General features: G+C 61.7%; 4 protein-coding genes across 6 annotated transcripts; 3 read left to right on the top strand and 1 right to left on the bottom strand.

Moving 5' to 3' along the window:
• The first annotated feature begins 453 nt into the window (after positions 1-453).
• Positions 454-3835, top strand: GNL3L (G protein nucleolar 3 like). Its single transcript, XM_055790073.1, has 15 exons — positions 454-676; positions 792-829; positions 971-1072; positions 1150-1266; positions 1351-1422; positions 1494-1629; positions 1722-1825; positions 1925-2069; positions 2140-2227; positions 2333-2460; positions 2713-2851; positions 3006-3136; positions 3217-3335; positions 3446-3617; positions 3701-3835. Exons 1-15 carry the CDS (start codon positions 664-666, stop codon positions 3751-3753), a joined length of 1557 nt encoding a protein of 518 aa, XP_055646048.1. The 5' UTR covers positions 454-663; the 3' UTR covers positions 3754-3835.
• An 800-nt stretch (positions 3836-4635) lies between these two features.
• Positions 4636-7004, top strand: LOC101922414 (non-structural maintenance of chromosomes element 3 homolog). 3 transcript variants are annotated; one of them, XM_055789896.1, is made up of 11 exons: positions 4636-4965; positions 5115-5170; positions 5274-5378; positions 5470-5533; positions 5648-5727; positions 5811-5905; positions 6052-6131; positions 6205-6247; positions 6333-6395; positions 6658-6772; positions 6878-7004. In XM_055789896.1, exons 2-11 carry the CDS (start codon positions 5129-5131, stop codon positions 6938-6940), a joined length of 750 nt encoding a protein of 249 aa, XP_055645871.1. In that variant the 5' UTR covers positions 4636-4965; positions 5115-5128; the 3' UTR covers positions 6941-7004. The 3 variants fall into 3 exon arrangements, with proteins under 3 accessions (XP_055645871.1, XP_055645873.1, XP_055645872.1); XM_055789898.1 differs by having other exon boundaries at positions 4637-4965; positions 5277-5378; XM_055789897.1 differs by lacking the exon at positions 4636-4965 and having other exon boundaries at positions 5045-5170; positions 5277-5378.
• Positions 7005-7008: 4 nt separating this feature from the next.
• On the bottom strand, positions 7009-10350 carry PFKFB1 (6-phosphofructo-2-kinase/fructose-2,6-biphosphatase 1). Its single transcript, XM_055789901.1, has 14 exons — positions 10212-10350; positions 9946-10071; positions 9763-9859; positions 9581-9647; positions 9402-9476; positions 9017-9073; positions 8788-8909; positions 8495-8700; positions 8027-8175; positions 7837-7941; positions 7616-7745; positions 7445-7507; positions 7268-7332; positions 7009-7137 (listed from the first exon to the last, which is right to left on the bottom strand). The coding sequence occupies exons 1-14, from the start codon at positions 10291-10293 to the stop codon at positions 7078-7080; spliced, it is 1404 nt and encodes a 467-aa protein (XP_055645876.1). The 5' UTR covers positions 10294-10350; the 3' UTR covers positions 7009-7077.
• Positions 10351-10784: 434 nt separating this feature from the next.
• HSD17B10 (hydroxysteroid 17-beta dehydrogenase 10) lies at positions 10785-12912 on the top strand. Its single transcript, XM_055789893.1, has 6 exons — positions 10785-10910; positions 11007-11171; positions 11286-11450; positions 11852-11980; positions 12064-12172; positions 12267-12912. The coding sequence occupies exons 1-6, from the start codon at positions 10887-10889 to the stop codon at positions 12455-12457; spliced, it is 783 nt and encodes a 260-aa protein (XP_055645868.1). The 5' UTR covers positions 10785-10886; the 3' UTR covers positions 12458-12912.
• The last annotated feature ends 229 nt before the right edge of the window (positions 12913-13141 follow it).

Genomic DNA, 13141 nt, shown 5'->3' with positions numbered 1-13141 from the left:
CGGCCCCCACCCCAAAATTGAAAGAAAAAGTTAAAAAAAAAAAAAAAAAAAAAAAAAAAGGAATAAAAAAGTGCACTCTTGGTAAGGGCAGTCCAGGTCGTTTGTACGGGGGGGGGGGGCGGGGGGGGAGGGGGGTGTCGCCGCCATCTTGGGCGGTGACACCCTGAGTAGGGGCTGGTGTGGCGGGAAAAAGCTGCTCGGCGGCCGGAAGTTGTGATCTCACTTCCGCTCTCCGCCATGTTGAGTGTGGCCGGAAACGTCCGTGCAGCCCTTCCTGTCTCCGCCATATTGGGTGTGGCACAGACGTGTTTCCGGCAGCCGTCTTGAGTGTGAGCGGAAATGCTTGGCACAGCTTCCGGTTGTTGCTATCTTGAATGTGGCTGTTACCCCTCCCCCCCATGGCTGTCATATTGAGTGCGGCCGGAAACGCATTGACGTCATTTCCTTTCCCCGCCATCTTGCGGGCGGCGGTGACGCCCTTGCGGCAGCCTCACTGAGAGCGGGCGGCGGTGACCGCTATACTCAAAGCGACAGCGATGTGGCTCGGCGGCCATCTTTTGTGTGGCACGAGGCGGCCGGGCAAGGAGGGGGCGGGGTATTTGTCGTCGCGCCGGATGTGACGTCGCAGAGAAGCGCCGTCAGCAGTGCGCTGGGGCCGGAGGCATGACCCGCTCCCGTGAGTTCGGGGGGGGGGGGGGGGGGGGGGGTGTGTCGAGCGCCTGAGGTGGGGGTCTGGGGTCCCGGAGTGAGTTTCGGGAAGCTTCTCCCCATCGCTCTGCCCTTCCCCGCAGGGCGACAAGTGGAGGCCGCGCGGAGGAAGCGGGTCCAGGTGAGGCCCCAGCCCGGGGCGGGTTCCCAGCCCCCACCCCCCAAAGCCCCAAGGAAGGAGGGGACGGGCCCCCGTTTGGGGGATTCCCAGCCCCCCCCCCCCATGTAACGTGTGCCCTCCCTGCCCCCCTCCCCGCCGCAGGCAAAACGCGAGAAGGCGGCAGGGAAGAAGGAGCTGGGGGTGCCACAGCTGGGCCGCTTTGCTGCCCGCCTCCAGCAGCAGAATGAAAACAGGCAGAAAAGGGTAAAAATAAAATCCAGGGGAGGGGGTTTGGGGTGCTCCCACCCAGGTTTTTAATCCCCCCCACTGCGTCTCTGCAGGCGGCAGAGGCACGGCAGCGGCGGGAGGAGGCCCGGGAGACAGAGGTGGGACAGCGACGGAGCCTGGCCGGGCTCCAGCACGACGCTCTGCGGCGGCAACAGGAGTTTGAGCACAAGGTGGAGTGTTGGGGTACCCCTGTTCTTGGGGGGGGGGGCTCCCCGGGTAATGGGGTGCCCCCCTTAACACTGGACGTTGTTTAGGAGGTGGTGGTGACACAGGGCCGATGCACAAGAGAGGCCTCGCTGCGGCAGTATGGGCGGGAGCTGCGCAAGGTGAGCGCTTGGTGGGTAGTTGGGGGGCTTCTGGGGGTCTCCCCCCCGCCCTGAACCCCCGATTTTGGCAGGTGTTGGCGGCTTCTGATGTGGTTCTGGAGGTGCTGGATGCCCGCGACCCCCAGGGCTGCCGCAGCCCCCAGCTGGAGGCTGCCGTCCGTCGTGCCGGGCACCGCCAGCGCCTGGTGCTCATCCTCAATAAGATCGGTACGGTGGGTTTTGGGGGGGGGGATGTGGGGGGTCCTTGTTTCTTGCAGCTGATGGGGAGACGACTCTGTTTGTCTCTTGGCCCCCCCCAGACCTGGTGCCACGGGACGTGGTGGCGGCATGGCTGAAGTACCTGCGAGCTGAGTTCCCCACTGTGGCCTTCAAGGCGTGCACCCAGCAGCAAAGCCGCAACCTGGTGGGGTCCCTGGAGAGAAAAAAGGGGTGATCTGGGGGGGTCACAGGGTCTGTGGGGGTGACATGGAGACCCCTCACCCTGCTGTGCACTCCCCCGCAGAAGCAGAGCCGGCTGCCAGCAGTGACGGCCCCAGAGGACGTCCTGGCCGGAGGCGCGTGTGTGGGCGCCGACTCTTTACTCCGTGTCTTAGCCAACTACAGCCGCTCCGGGGAGGTGAAAACAACCATCACCGTGGGCGTCGTGGGTGAGTGGGGGTCTGCAAGGGGGGGTGCGCAGGTCTGGGGACACCCCACTGACCCCAACCCCCCCCACAGGGTACCCCAACGTGGGCAAGAGCAGCCTCATCAACAGCCTGAAGAGGAGCCGGGCCTGTGGGGTGGGAGCAGCACCAGGTGTCACCAAGTAAGCCCTGAACTTGGGGGGGGGGGGGGGGGGGGGGGAGCCTGCACTGCCCCACCCCCTTGGGAGGGGCTGGTGAAGCCCCACCCCTTGACCCCACCCCTTTAGGTGCCTGCAGGCTGTGCAGCTGGACCGCCACATCCAGCTGTTGGACTGTCCTGGCGTCGTCATGGAGACGGGGACATCCCCCACCGTGGCACCCCTGAGAGGAGCCCTAGCCCCCCCAGCGCCTGCGGGACCCCCCTGAGCCCCGCTGCTGCCATCCTGCGCCGCTGCCCCCCGGAACAGGTGGGACCCCTGTGGGGCTCAGCCCCATAGCTATGGCTATCAGGGGTATAACGGGGGTGGGGGTGGGGGGGTCCCCTTGTGGCCACGGCATAGGAGTGGTGGCTGCAGGGTGACAGCAATCTGGGAAGGTGCGACTGGACCTCGTACACCCCCCCCAACCCTGTGTGTGTCCTTGTTGCTCCTTCCCCCCAACAGCTAAGCGAGCTTTATGGGGTCCCCCCCCTGTGCCGACCCCCGGCAATTCCTATCCCACCTGGCCCGACGACAGGGCCGCCTCCGTCCTGGGGGGCTGCCGGATCCCCACGCCGCCGCCGTGGCCCTGCTGCGTGACTGGACCAGGTGGGTGAGTGGTGGGGGGTATGCTTTCTGCAGGGGGTAGAGAGGTCTCCCCACACCCTGATACCCTTTTTGGGGGTGTGTTCCCACTCCCTGACCCTCTTTTGGGGTGGCTTCGGGGGTCTCCCCATGCCCTGATCCCCCTTTTCCGGCACAGCGGGAAGATCTCCTACTACACCCACCCCCCCAAAATTCAGGGGGTGCAGCTGGAGGCCCAGATTGTGACTACACTAGGACCAGCGCTTGACCTGGAAGCCCTGGAGAGGGGTGATGCCGAGGCGCTGGCAGGTGACAAGTGGATGATTCCCCCTCTTTGTACGTAGGGGTGACCCCCAGTCCCAAAGCTTACCTGTCCCCACCCCCTGCAGCTATACCGGCGACAGTGACAGGAATCGGGCTGTCCCCATGTATCCCCAATGCGGAGACAGATGAGAAATACAGCGGGGAGGAAGAAGTCGCCATGGAGGATGACAATGACAACCTGGAGGTACAGAAGAAATTAAAGGGTTTGCTGAGGAACAGGTTCTTTTTTTTTTGGGGGGGGGGGGGGGGGGAGGGGAAGTGTCACAGGTTTATTTTTGATCCCCCCAACCCCAGCTCGGTGCGGTGACGGTGGAGCTGAAGCCCCGGGTGAAGACGAGAGGCAGCAAGGAGAGTTCTGTGCCCCATGCCCCCCGTTTGGAGGAGGTGGCCACCCTCGACCCGCTGCTACAGGGCCAAGGGCTAAAGGCTGCCAGCAAACGAAGGAAAAAGCTGCAAAAAAGAGCAGGTGAGTAAAGCCGCTCCTTTTTCTTGAACCCCCCAAAATCCTCCTGAACCCCTCTAAACTGCGACTACCCTCCTACCCTGCAGAGAAAATCGCCACGAAGCTTTCGGAGACACTGGAAGCAGCCATGCAGTTCTGACGATGAAGTTTATTATGTTTTCAAAGTGAGAAATGGTTTAAAAGAAACACCTTTTTTGAAATAAAAGCACGGGTGGAACAAGGATGCATCTAGAGATGTGATTTGGGGGGGGGGGGGGGGGGGGGAGGGTGGTCCTGGGGGCCTCTCAACCAGGAGGTTGGATTGTGGAGGCTTGTGGGGCAGGGGGGAGGAGAGGGGCCCCCAAATCCCCACAGACGTTTTGAGGAGCTCACCCATCTTACCAGCTGGGGGGCTGCAGAATGGGTATGCAGACACCCCCCCCCTTAACTTGGGGTACCCCATTTTTCCAGGTGACTCAAAGGCAGTGCTCAACTCCCGGGGGGGCTCAGTAAACCCCAAAATTGGGATCAAGGGGGGCCCAGTTGGGGGAGGGTAGAAAGTGGCGCACCCCCATTATTGAGGGCACACCATTACCATTTTCTAACCTTTCCCATCCTCTGCAGGGCAGCCTGTGTCTTCACCAACACTGAACCCCCCACAACTCTCCAGATCAACCCAAAAGCCACCCTGGACTCCCCACTGCCACACTCTCGTGTCCCACAGCTCCCTAAAACAGCTTGTGTACATATGTTCGCAAAGAGAACAGGGTCACCTGCTGTTTGACTCCCCCAAATCACCTACCTTACCTCTCACAGCGTCCTCAGCCACACAGGCAGGTGATGAAAGCCTCCCTGGAGTTTTGGAGTGCAGGGGTCTCCCTATAGCCCAGAGCCAGGCTTCAGGGAGCATCCATAGGCAGCGAGCTCCCCTCAGCCGCCATTGTGTTGCCTCTCCCCCAGCCCGAGAGAAGGGCCTTCGAGGCGCATAACGAGGGGCAGGGAGGGAGGGGGGCGGTAAAAATCGACCATTTTGGGTTGTCTGGGGGTTTTTTTTCAGCTCGTTTTTAACGGCGGAACCGAGGTGGTGCCGCTGATCAGGCGCCCCTTTTGTGGCCCTGAGGGGAGAGGTCGCGCGCGGGGCTTTTCCCGCCCTTTTTGCCCTCCACCTGAGGGGGTGGGGGGCGCTGCACACGTGCTGGGGGGCGGAGCGAGGGCGGCCGCTCGGCCAATGGCGGTGCGAAGGAGAGGCGTTGGGTGGGACGAGCGCAGTGCTCTGGCCAATAGGAGGCGGGGCTGGGTTGTGCGGGCGGGGGCCGCTGCGGGCGCATGCGCGAAGGGGAGGCGGGTGGCAGCCGCAGCGGGAGGGAGGCAGGTAGCGCGGCGGTTCCGTGTCTCTTTAATGGGCCTCTGTGGCGGGTTCTGCGGTATTGCTGAAGGGAGGGAGCGGGGGGGATGTGAGGGACATCTGTGGGGGACGATCTCTTCGCAGTTTCAGCTCGCGGCTCCTACTTTTTCCCTCAGAGCTGCTGTGAGAAATGTCCCAGAGAAGGCGCGGCAAACGGTTAGGTTTCTCTCAGGTAAGGGGCAGCCCCCCCCCCCCCCCCCCCCCCCCGCCTTTTACCCTCTCTGGGGTGTGGTGTGTCTCTCTGCAGCAGGATTTTCCCTGGCCTTTTCCTGCAGGAGGAGGAGGAGGAGGAGGAGGATTTCATCCTGAACCAGACGCCGACGTGCACTCAGGTGCAGAAGAACCTGGAGAGGCACTCCAAGAGTGAAGTGAATCAGAAGGTGGGTTGAGGCGGTTCACTTTTTCCTCTTCTGAGTGATGTATCTTAGCTTCTGTGTCCTTACCTAGCTCTTGGCCTTCCCGCACCCACAGGCGATTGAGCTTGTTCAGTTCCTGCTTGTGAAGGACCAGAAAAAGATCCCCATCAAGAGAGCAGGTAAGTTTAGGGGAGCCCCCCCTCCCCCAAGCTTTGGGAACCCCAAAACCTTACTGCCCTTTTGGTGCTCAGGCATCCAGGCTCCCTTAGCGATTCCTTTGCCTTTCCTCACAGATATGCTAAAGAAAGTAATTCGGGAATACAGAGATGTCTACTCGGAGATCATCAACCAGGCGACCAGGACCCTGCAGCAGGTGGAGGGGAGGACAAGGAGGGATGTGGGGGCTTTGGGAATGGAGGAAGACTCTCTCCTGGATTAACCCTTGTCCTCCTGCAGGTGTTCGGGCTGGAGTTGGTAGAGATCGATGCCAAACATCACATCTACATCCTCACCAGCAGCTTGCCCCGTGCCGAGGGGGAGAACTTGTGCCAGTGAGGGGCTGGTGCCGGGGCGGGGGGATCACCCTGGGGGTGATTTTGGAGGGTGGGGTGGGTGGGATGGACACAGGCACGTAAGACTCCATCGGAGCATTCATCCCTTTGCTCATGTGGGTGACGTGCCTCTCCGTCTGCCGCAGGAATGATGAAACAGCAAAGCTGGGGCTCCTCACCGTCATCCTCAGCTTCATTTTCATGAAGGGCAACTCGGCCAAAGACAGTGAGCACCCTCAAATCCCCCTCCATACCCCCTTCCCATTTGTGCCCCCCACTTTTAACACCCTCTTTTCCAGGTGCTGTGTGGGAGTTTCTCCGCTGGCTCCGAGTGAAACCAGGGTAGGATACTGAGGGGCAGGACACACGTGCGTAACAGGGGACGGGGCGCATTGCTGCCACACCTCATTAACCCCCCTGTCCTCAGGCAGCGACACAGCGTCTTTGGGGATGTCAAGAAGCTGGTGACAGAGGAGTTTGTGCGGCAGAAGTGAGTTAGGGGTGGGGTTATCCCCCCAGATTTTAGACCCTGGGATCACTCCCAACCCCGGTGTGCACAGAGCAGCCCTGGCGCCAGTCTCGGCCAGGCTGTTTATACCACACCGCAGAGAAAAAAAAAAAAACAACACAGCCCCCCAACACCCAGCGACTTGAGGGGTCTGTCGCAGGGTTGAGGAGTGTCGGACACACACCCCTGGGGTCCCCCAAAATATTTGGGGGGGGGGTTAAACACACATACCTCCACTTGGCAGGTACCTGGAGATCACCCCAATCCCCCTGACAGACCCCCCCGAATTCAAGTACCAGTGGGGGCTGCGGGCAGCCAAAGAGATCTCCAAGAAGGATGTGCTGCGCTTTGTGGCAAAGGTGAGGCTGTGTTGGGGGGTCATCCTTGGGTTTTTGGGGGGAGGTGGGGTCCTGGGGCTCAATTTGACTCCCCCCTTTTTTCTTCCCCTCCCTGCTTTCCCCCAGATCCAAGGGAAGGACCCCACATTCTGGAAGAGCCAGTACAATGATGCCGAAGCTACCTCCTGAACCCCCCCCACACCCTGGGATCCACCTCCCCCATCCCCCAGAGTAATAAAGGTGCCCATTTGGAGCGCTGCCTCATAACTCGGTGCTTCATTAAGCTGGAATCTGGGGAGCCCCCCCCCTGCCCTGGGGGGGACCCCTCAATAATGCTTGGGGACGGTGACCAGGGCTTCAGCTGGGGGACGGCTGATGTCGACGTTCTGCAGGGTGAAGACAAGGTTTTTTGGGGGGTTACCCAAAACCTAATACCCCCCCTCAGTCTGGGTGTGTGTGTGTGTGTTAAGATGTGTGGTGCTTATTGGTGGGTTTTTTGAGGGTGCCCCCCCTTACCTCGGGTCGTTCCCGGTGGGTGTTGACTGCTTCAATGTTGAGGAAGATGGATTCTACCTCGCACCCTGGTTTACCCCGGCAAGGGAGAAGGGATGTGGCTGCACCTTGGCCCCCCATTTTTTTTTGGGGGGGGGGGGGGGCATTCCCTGTTTTTTGGGGGGCTTGCAGCCCACTCACCATAAGCCACGGGTGTCAGCTTGAGCACGGTGTGCAGGGGACACTTGAGGTAGGGCAGTTCATCTTTGGGGTGGAATAAAGGGTAAGGTGGGGGGGTTGAAGCGCCTGGGGGTATCCCCAAACGTCCTTATGTGTCCCCCAAAATCTCCCTAATTGTCCCCAAAGCCTCACCTGCGCTCTTATCCAAGAAGTAAGCCAGCAGGCAGCGCATGACAGCTTGGTGGCAGATGACCAGCACGTTCTCCTGCCGCTCCAGCTCCATGATGACGGGCTCCAGCCGCTGCACCAGGTCTTCGTATGACTTGTGGAGGGGGGGGACGTGCACCAGGGTAAGGGGGGAGTCCCCCAAAACCCTGTGCACCCCCTTATTGTCATCGAGGTGGGGGCATTACCTCGCCTTTGGGATAGCGGTAGCGATATTTATCCTGGTCCCGTAGGGCAAATTCTTTGGGGTAGCGCTCCTGGATTTCCTCGTAGGTCATCTCCTCACAGACGCCCTGCAGGATGGGGATGTTGGGGGCTGGGGGGGAAAATTCAGAATGAGGGGGGTGCTCCCCCATAATAAAAACGGGGGTGACTCACGGCATCGATCTCGTTGAGGGCTTTCCACTGCTCGTAGGGCACCCCCAGGGCTTCGGCTGTCTCGATGGTGCGTTTCATGTGGCTGGTCCAGACCTTCAGGTCCTGGATGTGCTGCCCACAGAGGAACTGGGCCAGGGCCTGGGCATACTGGGAATGGGTGTGGTTGGTGTTGGCCACACCCATGGGCGGGGCATAGCGCTGGCCACGCCCCATCCGTGGTAAAGGGATGATGGGGTAGCACTGTGGGGTCCCCAGTCGTGCCCCGTGTGTGTGGCCTGGCCCCTTAGCCCCACCCCTTGGCTGTGGGTGTGTTCATGGGGGCGTGGTCTGTTTAGCCCCGCCCCTTGTCTACCCGCAATGACTTGTAGTTTTGGCCTCTTAGCTCTACCCTCTGCCTGTAGCCCCCTCAGCAGCCCCTCCGTGGTCATACCCACGCCACAGGCATGGGGGGGTGCCCCCCCCTACCTGCTGCCCCCCGAGGGGACAGCCCTGAGTCCCCCCCGATGCGTCCCCGCAGGTTGAGCTGGCTCTCGCCATGGCGGCTGAGGTAGATGGTGCGGGGCGTGACGTGGATGTTCATCAGGTAGTAGACGGTGCGGCTCTGGATGTGGCCCTGCACCCGGTTCGCCAGGTACCGCAGTCCCGCTTCAAAGATCTTGATGTAGGACAGCCCGCTTGCAGTGGCAGGGGGGTCACCCCACGTCAGTCTAGGGGGTCCCCAAGCCAATGAGGAATTAGGGGGGCATGGGGCTTGGTGTCACCTGTCCAGCTCCTCGTCCAGGGGCTCGTAGGTGGCTTTGTAGCACTCGATGCGCTTGAGGAAGTCAGCCACCACCTCCTCCTGAGCGCAGCCCTTGTAGTCGGGGCTGCTCAGCTTCACTTGCTGGGAGGAGGGCAGCATCAGCACTTTTTTCGGTTTTTTTTTTTTTTTTTGGTGGACATGCAGCCCCCCCACCCCCTAGTTCCTTGGACACCCCCCCAGGTTCTAACCTTGATGTTCTCCTCGATGATGGCAGGGTCATTGCAAATGGATTCGACAAACAGAACCTGGCAGGGAGGGGAAGGAGTCACTGCTGACCCCCCCCTACTGTAAGCGCCCCCAAAGCGCTGCCACTGGCCACCCACCCCCCGCTGCAAACACCCCTAAAACACTGGTGCCCCCCCAAAACAGTGCTGCTGCACCCCAATGTGCTACAGACCCCCCCTCAAAGCATTGCCACTGCCTCCCCATGCTGTGAACATCCCCAAAACAGTGCCATTACACCCCCAGCGTGCTGTAAGCACCCGCAAAACGCTGTCATTCCTTCCCAAAACTCTGTAAGTCCCCTGATATAAATTCTGCCTGTCCCACCCCCCCAAATTACGCTGCTGGTACCTTGTAGCCATTCTCCTTTGCAAACTGCAGGATGAGGGCTCGGCGTTCCCGTGTTGTGTTGGTGGCATCAAACACCTGGGAGTTTAGGGGGTCAATTTGGAGCCCCTCCCCCAAAAAGGGGAGGGGTATTTTGGCCCTTGGTGGTGTGTTTTGTGTAAGGGGGAGGGGGTGTCTCTTACTGCCACTTGTCCCTCCTCAGAGTTCAGATAGGTCTGGACATCCTTCAGGGCTGCCAGCGCGCAGTGCCTGGGGGGTGAATTTTGCAGTGGGGGTTGTGTGTGTGTGTTATCAGCTGTGTCCCCACACACACGAAGCGTACCCCAAAAATGCTCCCCCCCCCCCCCCCCCCCCAGGCTCTAACCTGCGGATTTGCATGGCCTCCTGGTTATCGTGACGGAAAAACTCGTAGTTCTTATAGCTTTGCACAGCTTCACGCCGGTACTGCCCCACGTTAAACACTGCAGAAGGCAGGTGTTAGGGGGGTACCCCAAATGCTCCCCCCCCCAATAACCAACCCCCCCCCCCCCCCAAAAAAAATACTCACCACGTGTCGGGGTGCCAATCCAGTTGAGATAACGTGTGAGCTTACGGGACATGTAGGTCTTGCCACGGGCTGGCAGCCCCACCATGATCACCATGGTGGGGCAGTTGGTAAACTGGGGGACAGAGGCTGGAGCGGGGGGGGGGGCATGTTTTTTGAGGGGACTACACCAGTGTTTAGCACCCCTCCGCCCCCCACATCCCTCTTGCACTTCAATCTGGGGCAAAGCAGGCATTGTGTGTCCCCCCCAAAAAATGCCCCCGACTTACATCCCCGTTTCAAGGTGTGGGCACGGAGGGGGACCCACGTTTTTTGCAGGGGGGTCTGTGCCAGCTGCCCCGGTGCCGCCATGCCTCTGCCCTCTGCCGCCGGCAACGGTCAGTGTCCCTCTGTGTGTGTACCCCCCCGCTAATTAAACACACCCCACCCCACCCCCCCGTCCTGTTATACCTGGAATTTTGGGTGATTTCTCTTCCATTTTGGGAGGTGGGGGGGGGCAGGCGGGTGCTGCGGTTGCACCCCGAGAAGGTCAGGGGTAATGCTATACCCTGGCCGGGTGCCGGCTTGGGAGGGAGGATGGGACAAATGCTGCCTCCCCCCCTCCCCTGGGGGGGGCTAATCCTGTCCCTTTGGACGGGGGGAGGGGGTGGGGTGCTGATCTTTGTCCCCTCGGGGGGGCCCGATCCTGTCCCTTTAGGGGTCATGATCCCTGGGGGGGTCCTGAGCCTGGCACCTTGGGGGTTCCAATCCCATGTGTGTGCCCCCCCCCACCCCCGGGGGTGGGGACACTCAGCTGTTGTCCCCTTGTGGGACGGGGGTGGTCCCAATCCTGTCCCCCAACCCCGTGGGACACCCCACGTGTGTTTTCCCCTCCCCCTCCCCCCGAGCTCCGCCCCGTCCCCGGTGCCGCCTCCCGTTCGCATTGGCCGGTTGGTGGGAGGGCGATGGCGGCCATCCGTAGCGTGAAGGTACCGGGAACCACCGGGAGACCCCCACCACCGGGATGTAGGGTGGCCCCCCCCCGGCTCCCCTCTAACCCCCCCTCCCCCTCTCTTGTATCCTAGGGACTGGTGGCACTGGTGACCGGCGGTGCCTCGGGACTGGGGCGAGCTACGGTGGAACGGCTGGTGGAACAGGGGGCTCGGGTGGTTCTCCTCGACCTGCCCACCTCACCGGGGGGGCAGCTGGCCAAGGAGCTGGGGGAGCGCTGCGCCTTCGCCCCCGCCGATGTGAGCACCCATGGGTGGTGGGGTTTGTGTCTACCGGGGTGGTGGTGGGGGTCTCCTCTGTTTTTGCCTGGTGGTGACAGCCACCTTGATGTGGGGTCCACCTTGACCCCCTAGGTGACTTCAGCTGAGGACGTGGGGGCCGCCTTGACCTTGGCCCAGAAGGAGTTTGGCCGCCTGGACCTGACGGTGAACTGTGCCGGCGTGGGTATCGCCGTCAAGACCTACAACAGTAAGAAGGACAAGGTGCACGAGCTGGAGGACTTCCAGAGGGTCATCAACGTGAGTTCTGGAGGTGGGGGGTGGTGGTTGTGGGGTGTCCCTGGTCAGCAGGGTGGTCGTGGGGGTATCCACAATCAACAGGGTGGTGTGAGGTGTTCCAGGTTAGTGGGGGGGTGGGGGGGTGCAAGGTGTTCAAAATCCCTGGTCGATGGGGTGGTTGTGGGGTGTGGGGTGTCCCCAGGCAACGGGGTGTTTTTGGGGGTGGGGTGTTGGAGGTCACAGGGTGGTTGTGGGTTGTCCCTGCACAACGGGGTGTTTGTGGGACTGGGGTGTTGTGGCTACGGGTTGTCCCTGACCAACGGGGTGACCATGGCGAGGGGGGTGAGGGGTTGTCCGAGGCACAAGCCGGGGGTGGGGAGGGGGTTTCTTCCATGGGGGTGTCCACAACCTCCCTCCCCCAGGTGAACCTGGTGGGGACCTTCAACGTCACCCGGCTCAGCGCCCGCCTGATGAGCCAGAACAAACCCGATGCCGATGGCCACCGCGGGCTGGTGGTCAACACCGCCAGCGTGGCTGCCTTCGAGGGGCAGGTGAGGGGCACCGCCACCAGCAACCGCAGCGGGGAGGGGGTCGAGGGGGACCCCAAAATAACCACGTACCCCCCACCCCACAGGTGGGACAGGCGGCCTACTCAGCTTCCAAGGGCGGCATCGTGGGCATGACCCTCCCCATTGCCCGCGACCTGGCGCCGCTCGGCATCCGCGTGGTCACCATTGCTCCCGGTAATGACGCAGGGGATGTGTGGGGTGGGGAGTGGTGGGGGGCACGTGGCCTGTTTCACCCCCTTTCTGTTGTTTTCTTTTTGGGCTTCCTCAGGGTTATTCTCCACCCCGCTGTTGGCCGGTTTACCTGAAAAGGTTCGGAATTTTTTGGGACAACAAGTGCCTTTTCCCTCCCGGTTGGGACATCCCGCCGAGTATGCCCACCTCGTCCAAGCCTTGGCTGAGAACCCCATGGTCAACGGGGAGGTGGTGAGGTTGGACGGGGCCCTCCGCATGCAGCCTTAATTGGGGGGGGCCCTGCACCCCCGTACCCCAAAATAATGTCGGGGTGATAGAGCGAGGCGGGGGTATCCGCAGGGCTGCTCACCAGGGATGGACACTCCCTGGGGGATGCTCTGATGGGAAAGGTGTGGGGATGTGTGGGACACACACCCCCTCCATGAGTGGAGAGACCCCTTCCATGAGTGGGGAGACCCCCTTCCAGGAGGGGGGATCCCCACGAGTGGGGATTACTCTGGGATATTGGGATACCCCCCACCCCCCCACCCCACCCTTGGAATGTGGACCAGGGGCACCGCTGGGAGCTGGGACAACCCCTACCCAGGTGTGGGGATCCTGCCTGGGCCACTCCCCCACTCCCCAGCGTGGGGACTCCCGTCCCGTTCACCCGTGGGGGGGTGTCCCTGCTCCGCTCCCCGTGGTGCGCCCCCCTCCCCCCCGCAATAAAGCGTGTTCAGCCACGCTGCCTCTGTGTGGTCTGCGTTGCCCCGCCTCCCCTCCCTCCCTATTGGCTCGCGCCGCTGTCACTCCGCTGTGCTGCAAGGCGTGATTGGGTAGGGAAACCCACCCACCAGCGGGGCGTAGCTGTGGTTGGTGGCAGCTGAGCCGTGGGTTCGCCGGGGTAGCTGTCACTCGCGCGGAGCTCGCCTCTGATTAACTGAGGGCAAAGGGTGGGGCGGGTGGAGTCGT

Source organism: Falco peregrinus, chromosome 18 (genome assembly GCF_023634155.1).
Source record: "Falco peregrinus isolate bFalPer1 chromosome 18, bFalPer1.pri, whole genome shotgun sequence".
In the NCBI taxonomy this organism is placed as follows: domain Eukaryota; kingdom Metazoa; phylum Chordata; class Aves; order Falconiformes; family Falconidae; genus Falco; species Falco peregrinus.
This window is presented reverse-complemented; position numbering and strand designations above follow the sequence as displayed.

Bases quoted from the DNA above. Each gene is read 5' to 3' on its own strand.
- LOC101922414 (XM_055789896.1), top strand. From the start codon at position 5,129: ATGTCCCAGAGAAGGCGCGGCAAACGGTTAGGTTTCTCTCAG. The intron at 5,171-5,273 runs GTAAGGGGCAGC...CTTTTCCTGCAG, and splicing joins AACGGTTAGGTTTCTCTCAG to GAGGAGGAGGAGGAGGAGGA. The intron at 5,379-5,469 runs GTGGGTTGAGGC...CCGCACCCACAG, and splicing joins AGAGTGAAGTGAATCAGAAG to GCGATTGAGCTTGTTCAGTT.
- PFKFB1 (XM_055789901.1), bottom strand. From the start codon at position 10,293: ATGGCGGCACCGGGGCAGCTGGCACAGACCCCCCTGCAAAAAACGTGG. The intron at 8,910-9,016 runs GTTAGAACCTGG...CCCTCCTCCCAG, and splicing joins TCATCGAGGAGAACATCAAG to CAAGTGAAGCTGAGCAGCCC. The intron at 7,508-7,615 runs GTGAGGCTTTGG...TCCACCCCAAAG, and splicing joins CTTCTTGGATAAGAGCGCAG to ATGAACTGCCCTACCTCAAG.
- HSD17B10 (XM_055789893.1), top strand. From the start codon at position 10,887: ATGGCGGCCATCCGTAGCGTGAAG. The intron at 11,172-11,285 runs GTGAGCACCCAT...TTGACCCCCTAG, and splicing joins GCGCCTTCGCCCCCGCCGAT to GTGACTTCAGCTGAGGACGT. The intron at 11,451-11,851 runs GTGAGTTCTGGA...TCCCTCCCCCAG, and splicing joins ACTTCCAGAGGGTCATCAAC to GTGAACCTGGTGGGGACCTT.
- GNL3L (XM_055790073.1), top strand. The intron at 830-970 runs GTGAGGCCCCAG...TCCCCGCCGCAG, and splicing joins CGCGGAGGAAGCGGGTCCAG to GCAAAACGCGAGAAGGCGGC. The intron at 2,070-2,139 runs GTGAGTGGGGGT...CCCCCCCCACAG, and splicing joins CATCACCGTGGGCGTCGTGG to GGTACCCCAACGTGGGCAAG.